We start from the raw sequence: 27,041 nt of genomic DNA, 5'->3' as shown, positions 1-27,041 counted from the left end.
TGCGCAGTGACTCAAACTCTTATGAAACAAACTAGTGCAGCGGTAGAAAACAGGTAGGGGCACACAAGAGCAATTCAGAGACTACAGATAACTACCGGTCGTGCATAACGTCCCCGCACATCTAAACCAAGTGAAGAAATGCTTCTTTCTTTGGGTTTGACATAAACAACACCTCCGGGGAGCCAACTCACGGTAAGACGGGTCTTTTTGGCCGCTTTCTGGCTTTAGTTTTCGCCTGTTCTTTTATACACAGCGCCGCCGCTTACATAAGCGGTGCTCCGGTGACCCCGTTTTGGTCCTCAGAGATGTTGTTTCCTTGCCAGATACTTGAACTGAAACTCAGTTATTCGTAGATCTTGTTACAGACATTAATTCCACTTTGCTCGTTATTTGTGTCGTTATTTGGTCGGTGGGTGAGGATCCGAGCAGGTACATTCATTATCAGCCCACCATTCAGAACAGACGATGTGACCTAATTTCCATTTGCAGAAGTCACAGAAGCCATCAGTGTGACATGAGACTCAGTGTTCAGCAACAAATCTGCCTTTTCTCAACATCACCTGCCTCAAGGCTCGATAGTGAGAGTATAGATTAATTATTGATACTCATATTAATATACAAATCAAAGCCTTGGGACCTTTTGTATTACAGATGATGCTCATGTTTACAGTGTTCCGTGAAGGTCACATGAGTGAACTTTCAAAACATTCCCTAATTTACTTCTATATTGCTAATAATTTAGTACTAATTTAATAAATAACTGTGATTTGACCGGTAGCAGTGTACTACAGTGATTACAGTCACATGAGTGAGGCTGATGGCAGTGTTTCAGAGCCCTCCACCTGTCCCATCCACCTTCACTCCATCCCTCATCAGCCATTTGCAGCTATTTTTCAGGGTGTTGTAATCTGGATTTGTTTGTGTGGAGAAGATGAGCCACAAGCAGGCTCAACGCTGGTGCTGAATGTGCTTCACATCACAGAGGCTCCTCCAGAGATCAGCTCGCCGGCTGTTGGCAGTGCCAGATCAACTAACGCCTCACATCTTACATGTGACGCGCTTCGAATCAGCGGCGTGGCAGAGAGCATGATGGGTTGTGTTTGTCACAAACGAGCCCTGAACACACCGCCGCTGTGTTTGCCTCCAAACACTGGCTCCCAGTTGATATTTTAATGCTCACTTTTAAGGCTCTAAACGGCCTTTCTAATCCATTCATCTATGATTTATTGACCCTCTTGGGTGTTAAGATCCCTGCCGGGACCTTCAGGTGACTGTTGATGACAAAAGGTTGTCAAGATTTTGCTAAAAGAGCCCCCACGCTATTAAAACCTCTGCCTGCTGACACAGGAAGCCTCTGTTTTCTTAAAACTTCATCTGAAAGCTTTTGGAAATATTCGATATGATGCTATTTATTTAATACAAACTGCAGTGCGACCCTAACCCCCGTCACCCCCCTCACCCCCCTCACCCCCCTCACCCCCCTCACCCTAAGGTCTGAATGTCTTCAGTCCTGCCGTGTTTTCAGTGGCACAGTCTCATCAAACCAACTCAGTCTGTTCAGCCAAACATCTTTAAAATTCCTCTGGAGCTTCCAGAGTTTCCACAGAGGAAATGTGGATTACATATCCAGGGTGGAGGCTTTGGTAGCATCTAGTGGTGAGGTTGCAGATTACAGCCAGCTGGATAGACCTTTTATTCACTTATTCATGTCAAAGTCTACTCTCTTGGTCTCAGGTTAGCGCCCTTTACTGAATATCCATTCATTGGTTGTACAGCAGTGTTTGAAAGAGAGGAAAACACAGAGAGATATGTGACGTTCAGCAGTAAACTTGGCTGATTTAAGTTAACCCATGGCCGATTTTCAGACGCTCCACAGCTGCTGTTTTTCTGCTCTTGCTGACGGTCGAATGGAGGATAGTGTCTGCAGTTTGCTCCTTTTAAGCTCTGTGAACATCGTTTTCTTTTCAATGAGGCACGCTGGGTTCGCGGTCAGACCCGGCTCCAGTCAGTCAGTCGACAGATACAGTAGATCAAGTGAATGAACCTGCAGTTAAGTCAGCTGGCCACCCGCTCAATCAGCCCGTTGAATTAGTCAGTGCCTGTTCGTCTGTCAGGGACACTCGTTTCTCTTCCGCTGCCGCCAGCTGTCATGTTTACAGACCTGCGACGCCACGGCAGCCCCACGTCGACACGAGCGAAAGCTCGTGGAAAACGGTCGTAGCCGTGAGAGTTTTGTCTGGACACGAAGTTACCTGAGGGGTTTAAAATGAGCACCTGTGGGGCACCAAATGGCGGAAAGAGTTGAACTATTTATGGCAGGTAAATCCCAAAGTGTCACCTGTCCCGCGGGCTGGTGGACTGCTGAGACCTTAATGTTTTAATGACTAGTCCGTTGGTTTTCCATGACACCGGCCTCAGACAGGCTGCTGACAGCGAGTACGAGGATAAATGTGAGAGAGTAATTATAGACACAGCTGCCATTCATCGCTGGCAGGTAAAGACTGTGTTAGTCTTTTGAGAAACGCCTCCCACCCTCTGCATAGCGCCTCCTTCAATTCATTCATCCTTCTGCTGCAAATGAAATGTGTGAAAACCTAAAACCTTATTGTACTCTTGTAGAAACAGCCCCATCAGAGCGCGCTGCAGCAGGAAAGCAGCACAATACCATAAAACCAAAGCTGCGTCAGGTCTTTGTGTTGATTATTTGATGGATCTCAGCCTGAACAGAAGACAGACAGACAGACAGACAGACAGACAGACAGACAGACAGACAGACAGAAGGAGTGGGACGCAGAGATTGGAGGTGGATGACGTGCAACAAAAGAGAAGAACAAGGCTGGATTCGAGCCAGCATCATGACATCGTTAGCGCAGTGCCACAAGTTGCTGCACGCACAGAGTTTCATGTCTGTTTGTCTTCCCTTCAGCTCTTCTGTCAGTCCTGATGATGTCCAACCACGAGTATTTGACTCGAAACAGGCGCAAAGAGCTGGCAATGCCTCTTTCTGTATCTGGGGTTGTTCATGCTGCTGATCAATAAACAGCCTGTTTAAAGGCAGTTTAATGCTGCAGTGATTATTGTGGCGATGTGTTTAGGTTAAGAAACATTCCTGTGTCATGTCAGGATGTCTTAATTAATCATTTCCTGTCTCTTGTTTAATCACCTAATGGCACTTCTAAACTCTTCACTCTTCTTTCCTGCCTCTGACTGTCCGTGTTGGCGTTCTCACAGCTGAGTTTTGCTTCAACAGGCGCCAAACGCCTGAAAATGACTCGCTGACGATAGAGAGCGTGAAGACTCTGCGTCCACGCCGACGGGATGCTGCTCTGCTCAGATTGTTCTATTATTGGCGCGTCCCACACTGTTGGCTGCTGGTACATCTCGGCTGCTTCTGTCTTCTCTCCTGTTTGGAGAGTTTTGTACGAGCTGCGACTGAGCCGAGGCAGAAGGCGCCTTCGCCGCCCGTCCCGTCGTTGTCGACTCATCTCTGATCCCTCTTCTTCCTCCTCGCTTTGTCCTTTCAGAATAAGATGGCCCCAAATTCCATCCACTGGTTCCGGAAGGGCCTTCGTCTCCATGACAACCCGGCGCTGCGGGAGGCGGTCAGAGGGGCGGGCACGGTTCGCTGTGTTTACTTCCTGGACCCGTGGTTTGCAGGCTCCTCCAATGTCGGGGTCAACAGGTGGCGGTAAGAGGACTTCTTTGTTGCTCTGTATTTGTGCATTTTAAGGTTTTTCGGTATTTCTTTGACAGTCGTGTGAGAGCGCCTTTGTCCAATCTTCACGTGTCACCTGATCATGAAAACACCTGACACAGGTCTTTTGTAGGTCAGAAGGTAAGCCTCAGACGGCTTCAGGGTCAGCGTCCTGAGGAAAACACGTAAGAAAGAACTCGTCAGTCATTAGTCGCAAGCGATCAATGACGAGGGCTCGCAGGTAAAAATCTGTCCGTCTCAAAGGATCACCAGCCAAAAAGGTTTGGAAATACTGGTTTTAATCAGTGATTCCAGGTTTTTGACACTACAACAAACAATGTAAGTGATATTTTCATGATAACAGTCTGTCGAATGACGACGTGAGAGGTGTGGCGTATTCAGCAGTGAGCTAAAAGAGAGAGAACACCAAACTCAGATTCATCAGGTGACACAAACACGACTGGAAATGAACCATCGTGCTTATTGGCCGTGTAAATCAGCAGCTGTTTGCTAACTAGCTCACATTTCAGCTTAAAAGGCGATGATGAGTCAGAGTCAGACACATTCAGAGACAAAACAAGCAGGAAAAATGAAGCACACATCCCTGAATGTGAATTGCATATTTTCCTCCTGTCGTACAGTCAGTCACAGACCTGCTGGAAGCTGTGACTCACATAATGAGGAGGAGAAAAATCAGAGCTACCGGGCTGCAGTTCCTCGACACGCAGCAGGATGGCAGCATTTCTCTGCTTTTCAAACGCTGTCGTCTGGAAGCCTCTCACAGTTTAAACGCTCAGGTCGTCCTGAGCTGGGCAAGTCAGAATCTGGATTTGGAAATCCTGTTTTGACTTGTTCCAGCTTCTTTTTGGCCATTAGTGGTGGTTTAAAACACACCACAGAAAACCAGATTGTTTTAAACTGTACCCCTTCGTTTAAGGGGATTTACAGGCGATATAAGTAAGGGTTTACAGCTTTGACCTGGATACACCTGCTCAGCTGGTTTCACAGCCACAGGGCACCGTTTTGTTTTAGCCTCCTCTCACATCCACTAATCCCCGATATAGAGGTCAGCCGGCAGGTAGTCTCAGGCCTCGGCGGCCGGGTGAGTAGGTGAGCCAAGGACTGCCGTCTCTAAATGCAGCGGGCTCAGGGGGGGTCTGAGAAGTAGGTTATGAGAGAAGATGTGCAAACTGCTGGGATAAATGGTATGTGTGTGTGTGTGTGTGTGTGTGTGTGTGTGTGTGTGTGTGTGTGTGTGTGTGTGTGTGTGTGTGTGTGTGTGTGTGTGTGTGTGTGTGTGTGTGTGTGTGTGTGTGTGTGTGTGTGTGTGTGTTGTTGCATGTGAGTTCACGTGAGCGTCGACTTTGTAAACCATCAGATCTGCTCTGCAGGGGAGGAGAGTGAATATCACCCAGCATGCATTGCTCACTGGCCCATTTTTGCTCTTAAGCGCTATTTGTGGTCCCCCGCACAGAAATAGTCGATACTGAAGCCAGTGACCGAGTGATATCCAGCTGATGGTGGTGCTAAAAACGTAAACATGTGGCTGGTTTTGGCAGCAGCGTCCAGGCAGGAAACACATCAGAGGCAGACACCCGGTGGCCGCTCGCGGAGCCCAGACATCATTTATAGGTCACCGGTGAAGCAGATGCACTGAAATGCTAATGTCGTCAAGCTAACTGTACCCACTGATCAGCTGATGCAGAAACTTTGCTCACACTTTGTGTCACAGCGTCATTTTTTCCTTCAGATTTCCAGCAAAGATTCCTGGAAAGATCTGTGTCGCTTTGCTCTAATTAAAGGTTCAGTCAGACACTTATTCCCAGTTAACTGCTGCCTTAACCCAGAGACTTTTAGTGAGCGCGCAGCAGGTCAGCTGAACACGCAAAAGATTGTTTACATTGTTTACATGAAAACAACTGATAAACAATAATAATACATTATATCTATATCTATATATATCTATAGATAGATGCATCATATATCAGAGGACATCTGCTCTGAGTCTGAGTGAAATACTGATTTTATAGCTGAGGAGGTTAAAAGAAAAAGAAGCTTGCTCTTCTTTTCAGTTGAAGTGGACAGAATGTGTCCCACAAATGTGGACGGAGGCAGCGACGCCTCAGCGAGCCTTTTTATCTGCAGAACGCAGAAGAATAACAGGTCGCAGCCTGATGCTCTGAGGTCCAGTTAAGACAAAGCCAACAGACCTGAGGTCGCTGGTCTCTGCACCAGCACACAGCTGGATCTCTTATTTGTTCACGTCCCTCTGCTGTGTGAGACGACAGCATTTTCCTCAGTTCTTGAGGACCTAATTGGACGTGTCCCACATGCAGACGGCGAGCAGGCGAGGCGGACCAAACAGATGCCTGCAGCATTAACGCTCCTCACATGCTCAGGCAGGGACGCTAAAACCGTCCAGCTGCCCCGACACCTGCAGGCACGGCACACCAGCATCCAATTAGAACTGTTCTTAAACTGGGACTGTCCTGTGTCTGTCCCGCTGTCCCCGCCTTCAAAGGCCCCACAAACTGTCCCGACTGATGAACTAACAGCGAGTGACATCAGTCCAACCTTCTCAGTCAGCTGGTCGCCGTCTTTCCTGTTTACTGTTGCTCAGTTGTCCCTCAGTACTTTCAAACGTGTAGTCAGACACAATCAGACAGAAAAGCCTCTGTCTGTCTCTGTGAGAGACATCTTAACTGCCCTTTGGTCTTTCTGACAGATACAATATTAATTCCAGGAAATAATGTGCTCAGATATTATGGATCCTATTTTAACGAAGTAATAAGATGACAAACGACAAGAAAAGTCTGGATTAGAGCCTGAACTGGTTTTTCTTTGTGTGTCTGACGGTGTTATTGACACCAGTCCAAGGCTCTTCAGTGATTTCGCGCCACGCTTTCAGAAAGTTTGAAGTGACAGATAAATAAAGGAAGGTCAAAATGAAAGCAGCAGAGGCTAAAATACTCCAAACAAACGGGGACAAACGTCTTTCAGAGTCACTGCTGTCACGTATAGCATGTAACTGCTGAGCTGGTGATAATGTGTTCGCATTCAGCTGCGCTTAAAGGCCTTTTTGATCAAACAGTCTGAGGAGCGCAGTGTCATGAAATAAATAAGCATGCTGATGTTTGTGTTCCCACTTTGACCAAATCACTGGATTTTACTTTGAGACCCATTAAAACAGATAATAATCTGTGAGCCTTTCTTGATCCAGAGCCTTTGATATTGGTGGGATTACGGGTTCAGTCAAAACACTTACACATAAGTATTTCCACTGAATTACACTTAAACTCAGAGGCCTTGATGCAGCGCACAGCAGGTCAGCTCAACATGCAAAAAATGATTTTATTGTGTTTATTGTGGATGCAGTAGAGACTGCGTGCAGTTAAATCAACTTATCAGTGCCCTCTAGTGGACAAACTGTGTAACAGTGACACTTTCCAAATGAATTCAATCCTCGTCCAGCAGCTCTGGACTGCAGGTTTGGTCCTTACTGAAGGACACGTCTGTCCATACATGGACCTCTGGTGTCCACGTCACAGCTACAAAGATTCAACGAATTAGATCAATAAAGGATTAAAATAAAAGAGCATTATTCATGTAGCATCTCATCATCAGCTCCAGTAAACAACGTAACCGTGACGATGACTCAGTGAGCCTCACTGCTTCATCACTGTTTTCATCATTAACTCATGAACACCCAGTTTGTTGCAGCTTTATTTATCTGTTTTGAATGCCCGTAAATAAGATTTAAGGAGGCCACGCTGGAGAACCGTGTGCTGGAAGAGATCTGTGAAATGTTGGTTCTGCTGACGTGAATGAAAAACAAGGTCTAACCTTTTTCTCATTGAAATTAGAACAAACGTACATGTTAGTTTCCTGTTTTTGTTTAACGACGTAGGAACCGTCACGCAATTTGGGACGCGGCCTCTGTTTGTAGCTTACTTTCTGCAGGTTGATGCCATCAGCCTGTTTGCTGCTCTTGAACTGTCTATATGTTCAGTGTCTTATGATAGCGTGTCATCAACATTTTCTACAGACTCGGGCTGTATTGTCACTTGATTTCTGATCAAATTTCACTCAACCGGTCACGTGGGACTGAAAGCTGGACAGCAGTCCTGTCAGAACAGCTCAAAAATATGATGTCAGCGTGTTAAATGGTACAAAACTGACATGTAAAAGATACACAGAAAGGTTTTTACCTCAGAAATCCCAGTTAAATGCGTATTTTTGCGCCACATTGAGCACACGACAGATGAAGACGTGCTCTGTGTCCCCGCCGTGGTGATGTGTAACCCGGAGCTCTGGAGCAGCACAAGCCAATCAAAGAGAAGCTGATCGATTGTTTCTCAGTCTAGGGGAAAATGTGAGAATAGTCGGAGCGACAGATGTATGTAGGTTAGTGTGCCACTGCGCGAAACTTGTGAGCGGTTATGTGATCGTGACCTACTTGTGGAAAGGCTTTCTCGCGTGGCTCGTCAGCCAGCGGACACACGCTGGAAAACCCTGGAGATGCACCGATAGAGTGTGTGTGTGTGTGTGTGTGTGTGCGTGTGCGTGTGCATGAGCAAGCCGTCGTTCCTTATCTGCAGATATTGATTGAGAAACTGATTTGTGTATCAGTGACAGAGGAGACCAGCTGTCCCGCCCTGCCAGGAATGAGGTTACTGGGCTTGGTGAGTGTGCTGTGGTTAGTCCTCGCTGTGTGTGTGTGTGTGTGTGTGTGTGTGTGTGTGTGTGTGTGTGTGTGTGTGTGTGTGTGTGTGTGTGTGTGTGTGTGTGTGTGTGTGTGTGTGTGTGTGTGTGTGTGTGTGTGTGTTCTGACAGATGTAGGCCAGAGCAGTTATATAAGGACTGATGCATGACCAGGCAGCCAGCCAAAACACACACACACACACACACACACACACACACACACACACACACACACACACACACACACACACACACACAGGCAGGCAGCCAGGAACATCAACAGGAAGTGGCTAACCCGCAACACACACACACACACACACACACACAAGCACAGAGGAACAGTCAGAGGCTCACGAATGTGGAAGCACACACTGATGCTCACAAGTCCACACACACACACACACACACACACACACACAGGAGCCGGTAGCATCTCTGACATTATTCAGATGCTTTTTGTCCACTGGGACAGAAGGAGGGCAGCAGAAACACACGTTTTGTCTATCAGAGTCAAGTTTTAGATGATGAAATTGAACATTTTCAGTATATTTATAAGAATAAAATAAATCTTCAGTCTGAGACTCCTGGCCGTAAATCTTCTGATATGATGTTCTGTGTGTTTGTTTTGTTTGAATGTGTCAATAAAGCTTGGCCTGTGTATGAAGACAGAGGCAGGTGGAGGTGTTGGCTTCAGGTGCTGAGTGTGCAGAAACATGACGGGACGTGTGTCATCTGATCCCAGCGTGATTGACAGGCAGAATTAGTGTTTCCCCTTCGGGCTTTTTGGTGTTTGCTTATGAGAGCTTCTTAAAGGTGAGCAGTGTTCGTATCTTAATGCCTGAGCTAGAATCACCGTTGAAGCTGCAGCTGCAGTCTGAGCTGGCTGTGCTCATTAATAAGCAGACACGTGCCGCCCGGCTCTGCCCGTCTGCATGCGGATTGGGAGCAAGCGGAGCTTTGGCTGTTAGCGAGCCGTCCTCTGGTTGAATGATCAGGCTAACGGGGTCAGACAGGAGGCAGCAGAACGCCGTCTGCTCGGCCCGTGGTCCTGCCAGATTCTGCCATCAGACACAACACGAGGGGTGACGCTCAACCGTTTGACCTGTGGCGACGAGCTGACGGCCGTTCCCGGGCGCGGCGGGCAGGTCATGTAGCAGACGCGCTGTGGCCATGAATGGCTTTGTGAGGCTTGTGATCACGCCTCGCTCCGATTGAAACCGAAAAGTCCAAATAAATTCATTTTGCTGCTCGGCAGGTCAGGGACCGCTGTCAGCATCTCAAAACAAATCCTGAGCCGCTGCGATTGGTCCGTTTGGAGACCGGACGTCACAGGCGACCTTTGTGAGGTCCTTCAGAGGCAGAAACACAGAAGCCTTTCAGCCTCTCAGCTTGCAGTGGTTTGCATCCCCACGAGTGTCTGCACACAAGCTCGTTTACAGAGAAAGGTCGTCTGCCCATGATGCCCGCTCGTTATGGTAATCAGGCGAATGAGCTCATCTCAGGCCGTGGACAGTCGGCATCTGATGGGCTTTTTTGTCACTGGACGAAGACACTGCGGCCCGCCTGTTGTTGTTCTTATCAGCGAGCGTCATCACTCGTCCGCTTCAGAAGGACGAAAGCGACCAAAGCAAAACACGTCTGATCTGAGCGCGAGTTCAGGGTTTGTACGAACAGGAATGAAAGAGTTCAGCATGAATCTGAAAGACGACACGTCGAATGACTCATTTCATCTTAATTTGACACCAGCCCAGTCTCATTCCTGTATTCTTTCTGATGCACGCGGATCCATTAAAGCTTCAAATGTGCGTCTGACGCTGAGGGAAATAAGTTTTCACTGGGTGGTCGATGCGTCATGAAGCTCAAAAAACACACACACACTTTTACCACAGGGTATTTTAACAGAGACTGTTCTGATAGAGCGTCTGTAGCGAACGAGCGGATGGCCTTTTGTTGTCAGAGCTTTTGTCACGTGACGTCGGGCCAAACATCTGAAACTGAACAGAAACATGCAGTGAGGAGCAGTGAAGGAGTCGTAATCAGACCGCTGGTAATGAATTCATTGTCCTCTCCCTTCTTTGTCTTCCTCTTCAGCTTTCTCCTCCAGTGTTTGGAGGATCTGGACGCCAACCTTCGGAAGCTCAACTCCCGCCTTTTTGTCATCCGAGGCCAGCCAGCCAACGTGTTCCCGCGGCTCTTTAAGGTCAGAGTTTCATTCATTAAGCCAAGAAGTTGTAGTTTCCGGCCTCTCAGATGTTTGGATTTGCAGCTGTTTGCTGTTTTGTATCGTTGCACATTGGGTTTGGATGCAGAAGCGTCCAAAGGCGTCACCTCGTGGACGTTTGTGTCTCTTAGGAGTGGAAGATCTCTCGGCTGACCTTCGAGTACGATTCGGAGCCTTTCGGGAAGGAGAGAGACGCTGCCATCAAGAAGCTGGCCATGGAGGCGGGGGTGGAGGTCATCGTCAAGATATCGCACACCCTCTACGACCTGGACAAGTGAGGACAGACTCAGAGACACAGTGAAAACACACGTCGGAGTGTTAATACAGTTCATCTCCTCGTGCAGAGGGAGGAGAGACGCGCTGCGTGGTTTTCTGGAGCAGTTTGAGAGTTTGTGTTTTACTTGTGCAAATAGTAAATTTGAGCTCAGATTAAAACGTGTCCCCGCCCGTCCCCAGGATCATCGAGCTGAACGGTGGTCAGCCTCCTCTCACCTACAAGCGTTTCCAGACCCTGATCAGTCGACTGGATCCTCCTGAGATGCCCGTGGAGACGCTCTCGGACTCCCTGATGGGTCGCTGCGTGACCCCCATCTCTGAGGACCACGGAGACAAGTACGGGGTCCCGTCCCTGGAGGAGCTGGGTGAGAAACCGAACATACACCCTGCACTTTATTAAGGATGTTTAGGTGCGTGGGCAGCAGGAGGAGGGGAACATACTGACCTCAGAGCGACCGCTGCAGCAGTGCAGTGAGGAAGAACACTGAGTGACAGCTGCTTTACAGATGATTTGGTCCCTGAAAGAGCTTCAGAAACTGGATTTCTGAAACGCTTACAAAAAGTCTAAAAGCCAGACTCTAAACCCGCCAGCCAAGTAATATTAAGACTACGAAAGACCCATAATCCATTGCAGTCTGCATTTAAAAACAGTATCTGATGTCTTGTCCCCTTGTCTACGTTAAAGTAAAACCCAGAAAGAGTAGAATTAAATTTGAACTTGTTATGTGAAATCTGACCAAATCTAAAAACAAATCCACGATGAAGAAAGATGTTTTCACGCCTCCACCTTCAGCATGAGTCAGGTCACGTGTTCGCCCTCTCTGAGTCTCTTTCACAGAAGTTTACAGTCCATTCATGCAGTTGCACCACAAACTGCCTTGCAGCCATCTGCCGCCGACACCTGTCTGAGATATTTTAACTCCTGCTTTACTCCAGCCAAGCTGTCATTTGTCCCCTAAATTAACCAGGTAACAGATTAACCGTCTCACACTCGGTCAGTCAAGATGTCTGGTTTCCATTCACAGGAGGCCACTTTCCATTCACGCTCTGCAGCCACCTGCCGCTCACACCTGCACCCACCGTCCCTCATGAGCTAACTGGGTCACCTGCTGCATTAAGAAAGTCTTACCAGACCTCGTGATTAGTGGAGCTCAGTCGATGTAAATTGGTCATTTATAAAATGCTGTGGATGTGAAAGGAGTTCCACGTTTAACCTCCTGAATCTGTTTGAGTGATGCGCGGCGAGCTGAGGCCGGGTGGACAGCAGTCAATGCTGAGCGGCTCCTGTGTGAAGCGCTGATCAATGTGGATCGCTCCGCTCAGGCTCAGCATCTGCTGCTTCACCTGCAGCCGGCTCCACACCAAACCCTGCAAACCCCAAACATCAGGATCATTTGTTAAGTCTGTCTGAATAAACTGAGAATCACAAGCAGGACAGAGAACGGCCGCCAGTTGCACATGTGCTCACGCTTTGTGTGAATTATGAGCAGGTGGGAGTTTGTGCTGAGGGCCGACATGAAGCTGCGCGTGGTGTTTGAGAGCGGACTCGTCCAGCACATCGGTTTGTTCGTAAACCATGGAGCTGTTTCAATGTTTTCAGGCTTTGACATCGAGGGCCTGCCGACAGCTGTGTGGCCGGGAGGAGAGACGGAGGCTCTGACGAGGATAGAGCGCCACCTGGAGAGAAAAGTTAGTTCTGCGCCTCCTGCTTGGACACTCTGTTATGTGAACAAACCCTTTGGGGACGTCACATTCGTTGTTTTCTTTGACGTGAAGAACAAACTTTTTAGACCCTCACAGACCGTAACTGATATGTGACATTCAATGTGAAGCCAGTATCTTAGACTTGTTCTCTGCATCTCTTTCATTCACCCGCCGTCTCTCATCTGTCCCTTCATGCCCGCCTCTGTCTCCCTCCAGGCCTGGGTGGCTAACTTCGAGCGTCCCAGGATGAACGCCAACTCGCTGCTGGCCAGCCCAACAGGCCTGAGTCCATACCTGCGCTTCGGCTGCCTCTCGTGTCGCCTCTTCTACTTCAAGCTCACAGACCTTTACCGAAAGGTCAGCTGACGGCTCATCCAGTGCAGCTCGATATGAAACACAGATATCTGGCTGCAGAGAGCCGTCACTGAATCTCCTGCCGTGTTTATTTCTCTCCAGGTGAAAAAGAACAGCTCCCCCCCGCTCTCTCTGTACGGCCAGTTACTGTGGCGGGAGTTCTTCTACACCGCGGCGACCAACAACCCGCGCTTCGACAAGATGGAGGGCAACCCCATCTGCGTCCGCATCCCCTGGGACAAAAACTCTGAAGCGCTGGCCAAGTGGGCCGAAGCTAAGACGGGTTTCCCCTGGATAGACGCCATCATGACGCAGCTGAGGCAGGAGGGCTGGATCCATCACCTGGCCAGGCACGCTGTGGCCTGCTTCCTCACCAGGGGCGACCTGTGGATCAGCTGGGAGGAAGGGATGAAGGTGAGGACGCGGGGCTGTGCAGTGGAGGGTGGAGGGGGGACGTCTCCTCGCAGAGCAGCTGCTTCTGACCTCAGTTTAATGATAATATTAAACTTATAATGATATAAGAGCGTCATCTGGAGTATGTAGTTCCTTATTTCAGTTGAATTCAAACACTAGCAGCCAAATCAGGCTCCTAAAAGGAGCAAAGATGTGCATCACTTCCCAGCTTCTCATCCCCTGAAAGGCCTCTCATCAGTCGCACAGTGAAACATCTGCCGCAGGCTTCAGGTAAACAGCTGGATAACTCTCCGTCTCTGCGCTGCAGGTCTTCGAGGAGTTGCTTCTCGATGCAGACTGGAGCGTGAACGCAGGCAGCTGGATGTGGCTGTCCTGCAGTTCATTCTTCCAGCAGTTTTTCCACTGCTACTGCCCCGTGGGCTTCGGCCGGCGCACCGACCCCAACGGGGACTTCATCAGGTGGGTACCTTTCCTGGCATCGCCCCTTGGTGAACTGCTGACCCTCCACCTGGATGGCACCCTTCCTCCCTCCGTCTCTCCGGACGACACACATTCAGGCAGACAGTTAGGAAACAGCGAGAGGGCAGGAAGGAAGTCAGACGTGCAGGGAGACGCAGGACGGACATGGCAGTAACACTCACAGCGCTAGACTCGTATCATCTCGTAGTACACACAAATACTTTAGCTATTTTGACCACAAGTAACACACACACACGCACACACAGCTCATACTCTATCCCAGGTGTAATCTAGCAGTGAGAAGCAGAGAGAGATGGAGGGATAAAGGGCGTCCCCCATCCAGATCTCTGGGTAAGTGACTGAACGAGGAACATCCTTCCCTCCTCTCTACTTTTTCGTTTTGCCCATCAGTCGTTTTCTTTCCGTTGAAACTTCAGCGCTTTAGTTTTTGGAATCAGGCATGTCCTCTGTGATAATGTCAGTGTCCACAGTGTACTTCTTTGCGTACCTTTTGATTGCTTGTGAATGTCCCTTTGGTGATTGTGTACGCGTGCGTATCTTTAGTTCAAACATGCGTAACTGTTGCCACCAGATGATTTTCAGCTCACAGAGTCGATGAGTTCTTCTGTCTCTGGATGTGGCTCTGTGTCTGTGTTTTGGGGGGATTGGGGGAACAGTTCAGCTATCCCTCTCCTCTTCGTAGATTGTAGCTGATTGCTTTTAAGATGATTGGTCGTTCTCGCCCCCTCGCCCACCCAGCGCAGCCGGGCCGCCGGCCGGGGCTGCCTTGGATGGAAGTCGGGGACTGAGTTGAGAAACCGGTGGTCATTTGTTTTTACTCACCTGTGCGACCCCGAGGGACGGGACTTTGCTCGCGCCCCAGCGGTACCCTCTGGGCAGGTTTGTAACTCGGTGGCGTCTCATTTCGTCAAAAGGGATTCTGACCGTTTGGTAGGGAAATGCAAACGCCTTGCTTGCATTCATTAGGTAGGGGACTATGAAGCATTCCCCAAAGGGTAGCGAGGAGAGGCGTTGGACCAGCTGTTGCTCTGCCATCGCAGTGACGCACGGTTGGCGCCGGTACTCGTTACCTGCGCTGTGCCACGCGAGTGGGTCCGTTGTCCAGGCGCTGGGCAAAGCCCCTCATCCGGCCCTTTGTGAAATGTTCAGTGGTGCTCTGCTTATGTGAATGCAGCCTTGCCGGTTCAGGTGGACCTGGAGCAGTGGCTGGTCAATGTCGGCACTGAGGACACAAACACAGACATACACACAACGAGATGCACACATTTAGCATTTCCCCTTCACCTGCGTCAAACAGCTGGACGCAGCTGATGGAAACGTCGCATCTCCTCACTGTTTCCACGTCTTCTTCCACTGTTTGAGGTGTGCACGGCGCTCTGTGCTGCTGGATGGAAACACACATTACTTTGCACTTCCTTTTGCCCGTTTTCTGTAGATTTGGTTAAAGTTTGTGGAGGGAAGCCTAAATCAGGTTCAGCTCCATCGGCTTTGAGGCTAATTAACTTTACAAAGCCTTAAAGGCAAAGACTGATGTCATTTTTATTCATGTTCCAACGTTCTCACCAGTGAACGGCTCTTCTTCTTCATAACGTCGATGTGTCTTAAACTACTTTTAAGCTCGTGCTCTTAGTAGCTGCATAAAACAGAAAAAAGACAGTTTAATTGTTAATTGCAGTTATTTCAGTGACAGTCGTCTACTAAAATTTCATGATGGTGACAGCCCAGAGATTTGCTTTAGGTCGCATTTTGTCTCATTAAAGCTCTTAAACCTTCTAAAGAAACTGCAAAATATGGATCACCACAGCGTGCACACACACACACACACACACACACACACACACACACACACACACACACACACACACACTGGCCGCAGACTCGAACACACCACCCGCTGTCCTCTGCAGGGCCACTTGTTACTGGCAGGTCACGGATCTTCCTGGCAAAAAGGTTGTCGTCCTTTTTGGTGAAATGAGGGGGCCCTCTAGTGGGCCGGCCCAGAGTGTGGCGCTGTGGTCGTGGGAGGGGACAGTCAGTCAGACCACTTAAAAGACAACCACCACAGTCTGAGGGACAGGGGGAGCAGGCATGAGCTCTTTTCTCAGTCCACCGCTGTCTGATGGGGGTGGGGGCCTGGAGCTGTGAGGTATAATGGAAGACTTCTGTCATTTGAAGTAGACGTTTAGCTTTAGTCTCTTTTGTCTGGACGGGCATCAAGTGAGGACACGGGGATGTGAAGGCAGAGCTTTGAGAAGATTAAACCTGTAAATGTTCAGACTCGGGATGTTTTTCAGCCTCCGCTGCCCCCCCCCCGATGGAAGGGCGGACAAAAAGGGAAGTCAACCACCAGGAAAGAGTGTTAACATTATTTTTTGTCCCGGGGTGCGAAAGAAGACGGAACAGATCTCTCAATGGCAGAACTTTTCCATCATACACCTGCTCTGGTCTGGGTTGGGTGGTGGGCGGGTGGTTGGGGGAGAGGGTGGGCGGGGGTCAAGACACTCTGCTTTCTAACCGCGTGTTACAGTAGACGTCTCCTAGCATCCATCAACCCGAACGGCAGTGAGCTCTCTAGCGACGGAGGCGGTCTCCGTAGAAACCGGAGCGCCGTCCGTCGTGTGTGTGCGCCGCCCGCGCCCCCACCCCCCTCTCTGCCTGTCAGCGCTGCGCCTTGCCGCTTCCCGCAGCTCCACTCGCCCACCCTCGTCTGTCCTGTCTGTCTCCCCTCCCCGGACTCGGTAAGGTCGGACCAAGCGCAGTAGGTAGGTGGCTTCTCTTTGTCACATGGAGCAAATCCACGACAGCCCAAAGGGGACAGAACTCCGTCCACAGGTTGGACTGTTGACTCCTCTGTGGTTCCTGTCGCAGTCAGGGCTTCATTGGCTTCATCTCTTGGAGGAGCACACTTTCTGTCTGCGGCGTGGCTGCTATCACACTAACTCACAGTAAATGTTGTTCGGGACCGCAGCCCCTCGTTCTTCCACCACGTTGTGAACTAAAGTCCTCACTGCGCACTGTGACGGTAACTCCCTTCAGTGCCACAGCCTCTAAAAGTTCACTCTCATGTACTGTAGCCATACTGTGCAGTGTTGTGGTTGTTGGTAGCATTCATTTTGTAGCACCCAGCGTGAAGTGCTGCAGACCAGCTGTCAGTTACAGAACATGCAGAAGCTGTGAGATTAAGACTGAAATGCATCTTGTAGCACCATGATTCACTCATAAAACTATCTTCTCAGATACATGCATCATGCATGAAATGCAGTTTTAAATGTGACCATTAAATCACGATACATTTCAAACTATTTGAAATAGCCAAAACACAAGTAAGATTTTCATTTATCTTGCTGCTACTATAAGGTGTTGTTTTTCACCCCTACGTCGCTCCTGCCCCTGATTTACTCTGTGACCTTCCTTGTCTTGTCGACACAAGCAAGCAAATCTAATGTCTCCTTGTGCTGCCAGACGATATTTACCTATCCTCCGAGGTTTCCCTGCTAAGTTCATCTACGACCCGTGGAACGCCCCGGAGTCCGTGCAGGCGGCCGCCAAGTGCATAATTGGCGTCCACTACCCGAAGCCCATGGTGCACCACGCAGAGGCGAGCCGGCTCAACATCGAGAGGATGAAGCAGATCTACCAGCAGCTTAGCCGATACCGGGGACTGGGTGAGAGATCGATCACTAAACGTCTGATAGCTAGCGCGAACAAACTAGTGCTGACGGATGGATCGTGTTGTTATCGTCGTCACAATGATGTCGACGCACTGATGAATGTTTTGCATGTTAGCATCCACACAGAATCATGCTCACAGTCACGTGTTAGTGCTTAAAATGTAATATAGCGTGCTTGCTAACGTGCTACCATTAGGTTTGTAATTTCACAAGCTAATCTGCTAACACGCACACGTTCATCATGCAACATTTGATATGCTGTCATGTAAACACGGTTACGGTGGTAAAACTCAAATATTTGAAATGGTGGCGTAAAATACTCAACCATGTTAGCATGCTAATGTTAGCAGTGGGAGTTTTAGAGCCTTCAAAATAAGAAGTGAAACACGTGTTTGTGTCTTTCAGGCCTGCTGGCATCAGTGCCGTCCACCAATGGGAACGGAAACGGAGGAATGATGGCCTACTCTCCTGGAGAGCAGCAGCCAGGGACCAACAACAACAACAATAACTCACACCGTGAGTCCGTTTCACGATAAGAGACGCGATGGTTCGCACGTGTTCGACCACTTCAGGTCACGTCTTTGTCCGTGTGATTCTTTCTTCAGTGCCTGGAGTGTCGGGGAGCTCCGTCGCAACGGGTAACGGCAGCGGGAGCATCCTACTGAACTTTGACAATGAAGAACAGACGAGCCCGAGCAGCACTGGACAACAGCAACAACGACTGCAGGCACTGCCACAACAACAACAACAACAACAACAACAGCAACAGCAGCAGCAGCAGCATGGTAGGATCCCCCGACCGCTGTTTCCTGTTAGCATGTCAGGAAGCTTTCAGTGTCAGCCTTCCACTGTAGCTCAGGTGTTTATAAGCTGCAGTACTTGCTAGTTTTAGAGGGCCTCAAAGGGCCTCAAAGGGCCTCAAAGGGCTCATCATCATGTCTGCAAAAGCATCCCGATGGTCATTTTTAGGTCTCCTCTGAAACACTGCATCAGATGATCACAGTCCGGATCCCTTGACCTTTCCCCCTTCACCAAACGAGGTTAAACATGTTGTTTTACCTGTTGATTGTGGTTTGTGCCATTGTTTTATGAGTGTACGATACTGAACTGTTGAGTTTAAAGTGTCTGTTTGATGCATCTGTCTGCAGGATACCACTCAATGCCAGACGCCAGCCAGACCATCACCAGCAGCTTGCTCTACCACGAGTTCGCTGTGCCTCAACATCCAGGTAGGAAGCAGAGAGGATCCTCTGCAGACGTCCAGCTTTGGATGGAAATGATGTGCATGCACTCACAGTCTAACCTGCAATGCTCACTTCATCAATCAATACTTCAATAAATCATAGTGTCATTTCTGAAATAGAATTTCAAAGGGAGGCATGAAGGTATTTGTGTGGTGTGTGTGAATGCTGCCACAAGAGGGCGCCTCTCTTCCTCCCCATTAGCCGTCACCTGCATCAGGCGCTCAGGTAACGATAACGCTTCTGTTCTTGCTCACTGGGACATTCAGGACTCCTTCTGCACACCAGAGGCATCACAGGAAAGAGGGAGCGTGAGTCGGAACGAGAGGGGTCGGGGGAGAAAGATCCGGCGTCCTGCTCCGTTCACAAGATGCAGAGGCAGAGTGCTGAGGTCAGGCTCCTGCTCACCGTTGTGCCCGGTGGTATTAGAGCTGTCAGGATGAGTGATCGTGCAATCAAAGTCCAGTGCTCAAGTTTTCTTTTCTGTTTTTGGTTATTGTTAAAATACTCCAAAAGAACAGTCGCTGAATTTCACACGTTTTGTCTCTGTGAACTTAAAGAAGAAGTTTTATTTTTGTCCTTAAATCCGTTTGAAGACCAAAACCAACGATGTGTTCAGTCCCAGAACTGTTTGTAACCCTTAAGTCTTCAATAACAGCTCATAACTTCAGGGTTTCCTTTTCCAAACTGCTCGCTGTCGGTTTATCGAACGTCACGCAGACACAGGGACATCTGTTGGTGGATTGATCCACGTTTTGTGCTCTTTCGAGCATTTGGGGCTGCAGGACAGTGAATGTGGGACTGACATGTATCAGACCTCAGCTCTGCAGGTGATGCTGGTTTGCAGGATCTTGTTGGTTTTGGTCTTTCCAGGCAGTTTGTTGACAGTAAAATAAAGCAGCTCTTCAGTCGCCTACAACCAAACTCAGTGTGTTCTGAGGCTGCATTAGGTTTAGCCAGGTGTACCTAATAAAGTGGCAGCTGAGTGTAGACTGTGACATAATGTAGATTTGTCAAACTGTCAGAGTTTTGGAAACAGGTGTTAGTGGGTAAAGGTATTTATCTCTCAGTTGTGTCGACCGTTGCAGGCCATGCTGTGTGCTGCGGTACGGCAGCTGATTGAGGGAGCGTATGGAATAAAACAGATGTTTTTCCACAGGATTATCAGCGATAATGTCCCGCTGCACCGTGACACATGTCACCCGCGGTGTGTGTTTTGATGCCGCTGATGTAATCACCCGTCACACTCCGTGATGAATTATAAATGTGACTGTTGAGGCGGTCGACTTTTTTAATTTCCAGCAGCGAGCAGTGAAAGTTGGAGTGACGGCAGGTGTTTGTTGTTCAGGCTGCACGCTGCCTTGGGCGTACTCCCACTACAAAACAAACACTTCATCACCTGGCAGTCTATTGGCAGCGCAGAGTCACCTATGGAAATGTCGGTCTGTCATGAGGTTGCCACGTTCTCAATAAAAAATACAAAGCAGATGTTTGAATTCAGAGCGTTAGCTATGCCAAACAAAGGTTTGAGTCAGCGTCGGAAAATGTGAAAGGAAGCGAGCAGGAAAAGAGGAGTCACACTTCCTCGTTCTGCAGAATGAGCTTTTCTCTCAGTAAACTCTCTTTTTTTCCATCTTTCCTGCAGACGACCTAGAGCAGGTGGAGCTTGGAGCGCCTGGATGCACGATGGAGTCACCACCCGGCCGGCGGAGAGAGAGGAAATCCCACTGTTTCCTCCGAACGCTCGCCGCTCCAGGCGCCGCCGTCTCCCCTCAGACTCAAACTGCTCTTTGTCTTCACCGTCACAAACTCCCTGGGGTGCAAACACAAAGGTGAAAATGTGATTTTTGGCTCTTGACACGATTTGTAAAAGGGCTTTCACACGGTGACGAGCTGAGGGGAAGAAAAAGACGCCTCAGAGTCTCAGCGCGGCGAATTCTTTGTACAAAATGAAAAGAAAAATAAAAAACTGTGTATTGTCTTAAAACTGCTGCCACCAGCCAGTGTATACTGTATGACCTCTGAAGCAGCTATCAGTGTAAAATAATGGAATATTTGTTTTTTTAAAAGCGGTCGGCCATGAACCTTCGCTGACCTGAAAGCACCACGCTCCGTCTCACGCTCTCGCTCTCAAACATGTCCCGTAAGCGTCTTAACGTGGAAAAACCCTCTTCATAGTGATGTTTTTACGTTTCTCTGCTCGTGTTGTTGAGATCAAACGTGTGTAAATAAGATAATTCTTTTTCAAACTGTGTATTAACCCTGATCTCTCCAGGCGAAATGACCAAACGCTCACAGTAACAGCCCGGCAGCTCGTTTCAGGGACTCGATTCGTCGATCGAAGCAAAATTAACCTGCAGATGTTCTGATGATCGATTAATCGTCTCGTTAGACATTGGCTGCTTCCAGCCTCTGAAGTGTAAGAATTCGCTGCTTGTCTTTAGGAAATGAGGAGTTTTTGCTTTGGAAAACAGTGATGAACAATTTCTTGACATGTTACCGGCTGAATTAGCTGCTAATGAAAACAATGGTCAGCTGAACATGAGTCGTTTCTCAGCTCCTGTCTCAGTCTGTGGACACACAGAGTCCTGTAGGTGCTGGAGGTCCTGCTGGCGAGCGAGCGTCTTCTCCTTTCTGACACTAACGCGTCTGTTTGCAGTTTGTCTGACGGGAACATCAGCCAGGTTAGCTCTCGGCGTCGCTCGTGTTTGTGTCGGCAGCTAAAAGCAGCGATTGTCTGACTTTAAGGCGTTCAACACGGCAGAAGACAAACAGCTCGTTAAAAACATGTTTACAGTGAATAAAACTGCCTTCAGACAGCAGCATTATGGGTAACTGAGGTCACCGGACACAGGAAGTGAAACTCTTCTTGAAGTGATCGGTTGGAGAATCGTTTAGGCCTTTAGTTGAACATCAGTCAGACATGAGCAGGCTCTGTTCTGCGTGCTCACTGAGGGTCACCGGCTCTTTGCCGCCGGCCCATCTTCATCGTTAGCTGCTTTGTCATCCTCACTCTGCTTCTCGTTGATAGTCGTCTCTGTGGTTTCAGGACCGGTAGAACTTTTTTATGGCTCAGCTCGACGATCCTCCTCCAGCCTTTTTAATTTGACTTCCCTTCAAAAGTCGGTCACATTTTCACCTCTCTGTTTCCCCCGCCGATCTTCATCGTCTCTAAAACGCCTCAAAATGCCTGAAGGAGTCGAGAAGCAGTGACTTTGGAGAATCTCTGAGGCTCTCTGGATTGTTTCTTTGCTGTACAAACAACCAAAAAAAAAGGTCGTTTTGGGAGAGGATGTGGTCAAACCTGCCAGAAACCACCAGGATGGAGAACACGGGCGGCAGGGTGCGAACTCCTCTTTCTTTCTTTTTTCCATCACTTAAACACTCGAAAACTAAAAATCAGCAAAGACTCGTACAAACGCAGACGGACTGTAAAACCAACGAACGGAAGACAACGAGGTGAGAAAAGAAAGAAAGAGGCGGCGCCTGAAGCCTGCTCCCTCGTTCCCAGCGACGACGTGACAAGCTGTCAGAGGAGAGGAGGTCTGGAAAGATCTCGCTTTTTTTAAGATTTCATATAAAAACCAAAAAGCTGCAAAACAAAAAGGAAGAAAAAAAATGAGTCGACACAAAAACGGATCCAAATGAGCCGAATTCTGTCAGCGCAGCAGAAACCAACATTCCTCAGAAACGAGCGAACCCTCCCCATGAAGGATTTCTACTACTGTACAAGCAGTTCAGCAACGCGCCGCCGCCGCAAAACGACCACGATCTGACGGGTCGCAGGAGGGCGGGCGCCAAGCTGAGGCGGGAGGAGTGTGTAACAGCGCGGGAAAGATGAAGCTGGTGTCTTATTTAGGTCCCATCCCTCCTCCACTATCACCTTTACTCCTGGTGAGATGAATGCAGTTGAACTGAATCAGAGAATGTATGATTCCCCTGTAAAATACACCCAGCAGCTGATGTGAATACACACACACACACACACACACACACACACACACACGCACGCAAAACATTCACAACCTCACAGACAAACACTGTAAATTCTCAAACTAAAGCCGACTCCATTTTTAAAGCCAGTCAGCAGCTCTTGAACCAACAGCTCGGTGTGTTCTGCTGCTTTTCATCATTCTAAGCTGCTGTCAATCAAAGTCAGCACTTCCTGCTGGTGTTTCAAAGTAAAAGCTCTTCAGAGAAGGTTAGCCGTGACCATCTGCGGCCCTTTAACGCTCAGGTGGAAGAAGCGTGAACAGCTGCAAGAGCGAAGGAGCCGTATGTTTGAATTTATGGCACATACACACACTCCTATTGATCTTGAATTATTCTTTTACACACACACACACACACACACACACACACACACACACACACACACACACACACACACACACACTTCTGAATGGTTAGACAGGACAGAAGTGAAGCCTGACTCCATCAGTCACCATGAAACTCGACCTTTTGCGTAAACTTGTGTGTGTGAGCCACAAAATCGTCCCGTGACATTTCCATTTGGCCGAACGCTCACTTCCTGCTGTCGGCAGATGCTGTAGTAAGCGACCAATCAGAACCTCCGGACAGTGGAATTAAAGACCGGGCCCCCCGATGAAGGCTAAGCCGATGGGGGCTGTCGATGTGTGATGGCGGATTCTCTCCTGAGAAAGTTCTGGTTTCAGTGGAGCCGTGATGACTCGTGTCAGTGTACAGTACTCGATATTTGTCCATCTGTGGTCGTTCCAGCCTCGACTTCAGGAGTAATTTAGAGGGTGGGGGTAAATGGGAGGGAGGGGGAGATAGAGTATTGTGTTGGTTCTGTATTATAATTCTATATGTTCTCAAGGGGATTTGGGCATCAGTAGTTTTTTGTAGCTTTATCTCTATGGAAACAAATCGAACCAAGTTTTTATTTTTGCTTCTTTTTTTTCTGTTGTTCCTCCTTCTGTGACACGAAGGCGAAAACAGACGCCATCTATCATCTCTGTAATATTATGCTCTTTCTCTGTCTCTCCTTGTGTTGTGAAAGGCTTTTCTTGTGCTCGATCAAGTTCATGACAGGAAATTAAAATGGTTACAACCTGACATCTTTTGGCGTTGTCGTCTCCGTTCACTTCACGCCTTCACGCTGCGCCCAGATTCAACGCATAACACCTCCTCCTGGATCTCACCTGCTGCTAAACTGACCTGCCTGCACTCATTGTTTGGCGCATTATGAAATCTAAAACACGACAGAGGAGACCCTGAACTGTTGACCAGCTGAAATCGAACATCAGCCAAGAATGACAGCAGCAGTTGGTCTCCTCAGCTCCCAAACATGAGCCTGGCCCCGTTTTTAAGAAGCGTGTTGTTGGCATCAGATGCAAAGTGAGATATCAGTTTCAAACACAATGTCATTCTTCTCTTTGTGCTGTTCTCAGTTCGACCACTCAAAGCTTTTACAACACAAGCCTGTATTCACCCACAGTCATTTGATGGCTCGGCCGCCTGCTCATCACAAGCTGTTTAACCATCCACACACACACTGCGGCCACAGACAGTGTGAAGGTGCCACTTTGGGCTCAAACAAAATAACCATCATTATTGCATAAGTAACAATAAGCTAATGATATACGACATGAATACGCTCACAGTGTTGGGGGGGTGAGATATGTGCTCGTCTGGAAGCTGCAGGCAGGATGCTTTCAGAGATCTCTATCTCACTCAGAAAAGCACGGACGGTCTTATTTCACACTTTGTATGCACCCTCAGGCCAAACGCTGTCTTAACCACAACACCTTTTTAGCCTGTGACTCAGCAGAAGTAAAGCATGTCGCAGCTTGGACCAGTGAATTAACACTGATATCTCGTTTCATCTTCTGACCTCAGATCCAGACGTCTTTGGAGGATGCCGTGTGCGATGAGGGATTTATGGTCAGTCATTTAAACAGTTTTCAATGGCTGACGTTTTGCTGATATTTGATGGGTTGCCAGGGTTTTTTTGCTGCTTTACAGTTCAACGAATTCCAGAGAGAGATTCTAAATGTGGCATGCCCCTCAAAAATGTTTCTTCTGATCAGATCAAGTGAAACTTAGCTCCTCGAAGCGGGCTGAGGCAGGCTGAGACAGGCCTTTTCTACGGTCAAATACATGACTGCAGTATTTTGTATCAGGCTTATGCCATGACTGAAACATCACACGTAATCTAATGAGGAAGAAGTTTTAAAAAGCCCTATCATCATTATTCCATCCTCGTTTCAGTCTGTCATGGCGGTGTTTTCCATTTTCAGGTAAGAGTGGGAGCCATGAATGCTCTAATGTTTTTAGCCATGCTAGCAACAGGACAACAACAACAACATCTCAACAACTATTTGATAGATTTCTACGACATGTTGCACAGACAGTCATGGTGACCAGAGGATGAATCCTAGACTGTCGTGACCTCTGACTGTTCCTCTAGCGCCTCCCACAGGTCATGCTTTTAATTTTAGATTAGATTAGATTAGATTAGATTAGATTCAACTATTGCCATCATCAACAAAATGCAGTTTAGCATCTAACCAGAAGAGTCATAATATCCAAAATATAAATAGCATGTGCTAAACATTCCCATGTTAGCATCACCGTCAGTGTTAGCATGTTGCATGCTGGCCTTGAGCTAAATGCACCACTGGGTTTAAGCAGAGCCGGCTCCACGGCCCGCTTGTAGTCTTGCTTTGTTTAATTTTGGCTTTGGAGTTTTTTAAGGTATCTTGCATGTTTTCTCGCATGATGTCTGGTGCTGACAGCAAGGATTTGAAAAAAATACAAATTCTAAATATTGGTTGAAATTAAGTTCATCTTTTAAATCAGTAATTATTACACCGTGTCTCGAGCAAGTCTCTGAAAATGAATTTTCATAGAGGTGGGAAAGTAAAATCAAAGAGGCTGTGGCAAGTTCAACGTGGTCCTTTAAGGGTAAACCAATACCTGTGGTGGAGTGTAAAGTGCCAGCAGTTGATGTTTTGTAGTGAGAGTAAATATTTGTTTCATCACAAACATTTATTCTTGCCAGGTCTACTGAAACTGGTTGCACCATCCTCAGGGCAATGCATGGCGGGTTTCAGCACAGGTTTCATAATCTGACAGCAATGACACATCTGCTCTCTTTACACATACCGCAGGAGATTCAAAATGACAAAATAGCATATTTGTATTCGGTCCTTCCATTTAAATCCACACAGATAATGACCTCATGCACCTGAAGCTGGAAAGTTTAATTACTCACAGATTTTCAAAGTAAACCAGACTGAGACCAAAATAAGCAAAACAAGTTTATTCATGTACAAGTTTCAACTGCAGGGCAGTTCAAAGTGATGTATGTCAAGCATAAATGCATGAAGAAAAGACATTAAAATAAGATTTAAAAGAGTGAAATAAAGTAGAAATAAAACAGAATACAAAGTACAGTGCAGTGCAAGATGTGAATAGTAAGCATGTTGTGTTCATGGTCACTCATCCATATAAATAGAAGACGGCTGAATGAAATGTCCTTCTTCATGGGCCCACGTTGCCTTTGGGCCTTTCTGTGTGGAGCTTGCATGTTCTCCTCGTGTTCACCTGGGGTATCCTCCATTTAAAAAAAAAAAAACACTAAAAACATGCAAGAAGATCACCACCTGACCAATGGTGACAACAGGAACTGGTCCCCGGGTGCCGCCGTCGGCTGGCAGCCCACCGCTCCTGGTCTGCTGCGGAGGAAGGACGACCAGGATGGGTTAAATGCGGAGAAAATAATTTCATGAAGCATGGCGTGTGTGCCGTCTCCTCCCTGTAGCATGTGTGTGCTGTGATTAATAAAGCACAAAATCTTAAATATCTCTAATATATCCGCAGTGGAGTGTTCAGGGCAGTATGTACTGTGGAGAGGGTTCAGTGAGGTCAAGACGGTGGATGTGATGCATCTATCCTTTTTTGGACCAACACCGGCTGCAGTTGGTCCAAAATGGTGTCGCTCGGCTTTTAACTGGGACTAGAAAGCGGGAGCATATAACACCAGTCTTGGCATTGCTTCACTGGCTTCCTGTTCATTTTAGAATAGTTTTTAATGTTTTATTTCTTGTTTTTAAAGTTTTACATGGGTTGGCCCCACCTTATTTAGCAGACCTTATTCAGGTCCACAAACCTAATAAAGGCCTGAGGTCGTCCAGTCAAGTGGTCCTGGAGGTCCCCAGATCCAGACTCAGGACTAAAGGTGACCGAGCCTTTGCCACTGGACATTAGGGCTGCTCGGACTGTGGAATCTTTTAAGTCCCAGCTGAAGTCCCATCTTT

At 48.1% G+C, this 27,041-nt stretch overlaps 1 protein-coding gene across 1 annotated transcript; it reads left to right on the top strand.

Annotated features, from left to right (window-relative positions):
* Positions 1 to 28: 28 nt before the first annotated feature.
* Positions 29 to 23,835, top strand: LOC139335530 (cryptochrome-1-like). The gene is made up of 15 exons (XM_070969170.1): positions 29 to 192; positions 3,525 to 3,688; positions 10,487 to 10,595; positions 10,748 to 10,890; positions 11,073 to 11,257; positions 12,493 to 12,581; positions 12,813 to 12,953; positions 13,053 to 13,364; positions 13,672 to 13,823; positions 17,307 to 17,509; positions 17,921 to 18,031; positions 18,121 to 18,300; positions 18,664 to 18,744; positions 19,026 to 19,147; positions 20,402 to 23,835. Exons 2-15 carry the CDS (start codon positions 3,531 to 3,533, stop codon positions 20,408 to 20,410), a joined length of 1,995 nt encoding a protein of 664 aa, XP_070825271.1. The 5' UTR covers positions 29 to 192; positions 3,525 to 3,530; the 3' UTR covers positions 20,411 to 23,835.
* Positions 23,836 to 27,041: the final 3,206 nt, after the last annotated feature.

Source organism: Chaetodon trifascialis, chromosome 8, assembly GCF_039877785.1.
Source record: "Chaetodon trifascialis isolate fChaTrf1 chromosome 8, fChaTrf1.hap1, whole genome shotgun sequence".
Classification (NCBI taxonomy): domain Eukaryota; kingdom Metazoa; phylum Chordata; class Actinopteri; order Chaetodontiformes; family Chaetodontidae; genus Chaetodon; species Chaetodon trifascialis.
This window is presented reverse-complemented; position numbering and strand designations above follow the sequence as displayed.

Coding starts and splice junctions, on each gene's coding strand:
- LOC139335530 (XM_070969170.1), top strand. CDS start 3,531: ATGGCCCCAAATTCCATCCACTGGTTCCGGAAGGGCCTTCGTCTCCAT. Junction 10,596..10,747: donor TGTTCCCGCGGCTCTTTAAG/GTCAGAGTTTCA, acceptor TGTGTCTCTTAG/GAGTGGAAGATCTCTCGGCT. Junction 12,954..13,052: donor TCACAGACCTTTACCGAAAG/GTCAGCTGACGG, acceptor ATTTCTCTCCAG/GTGAAAAAGAACAGCTCCCC.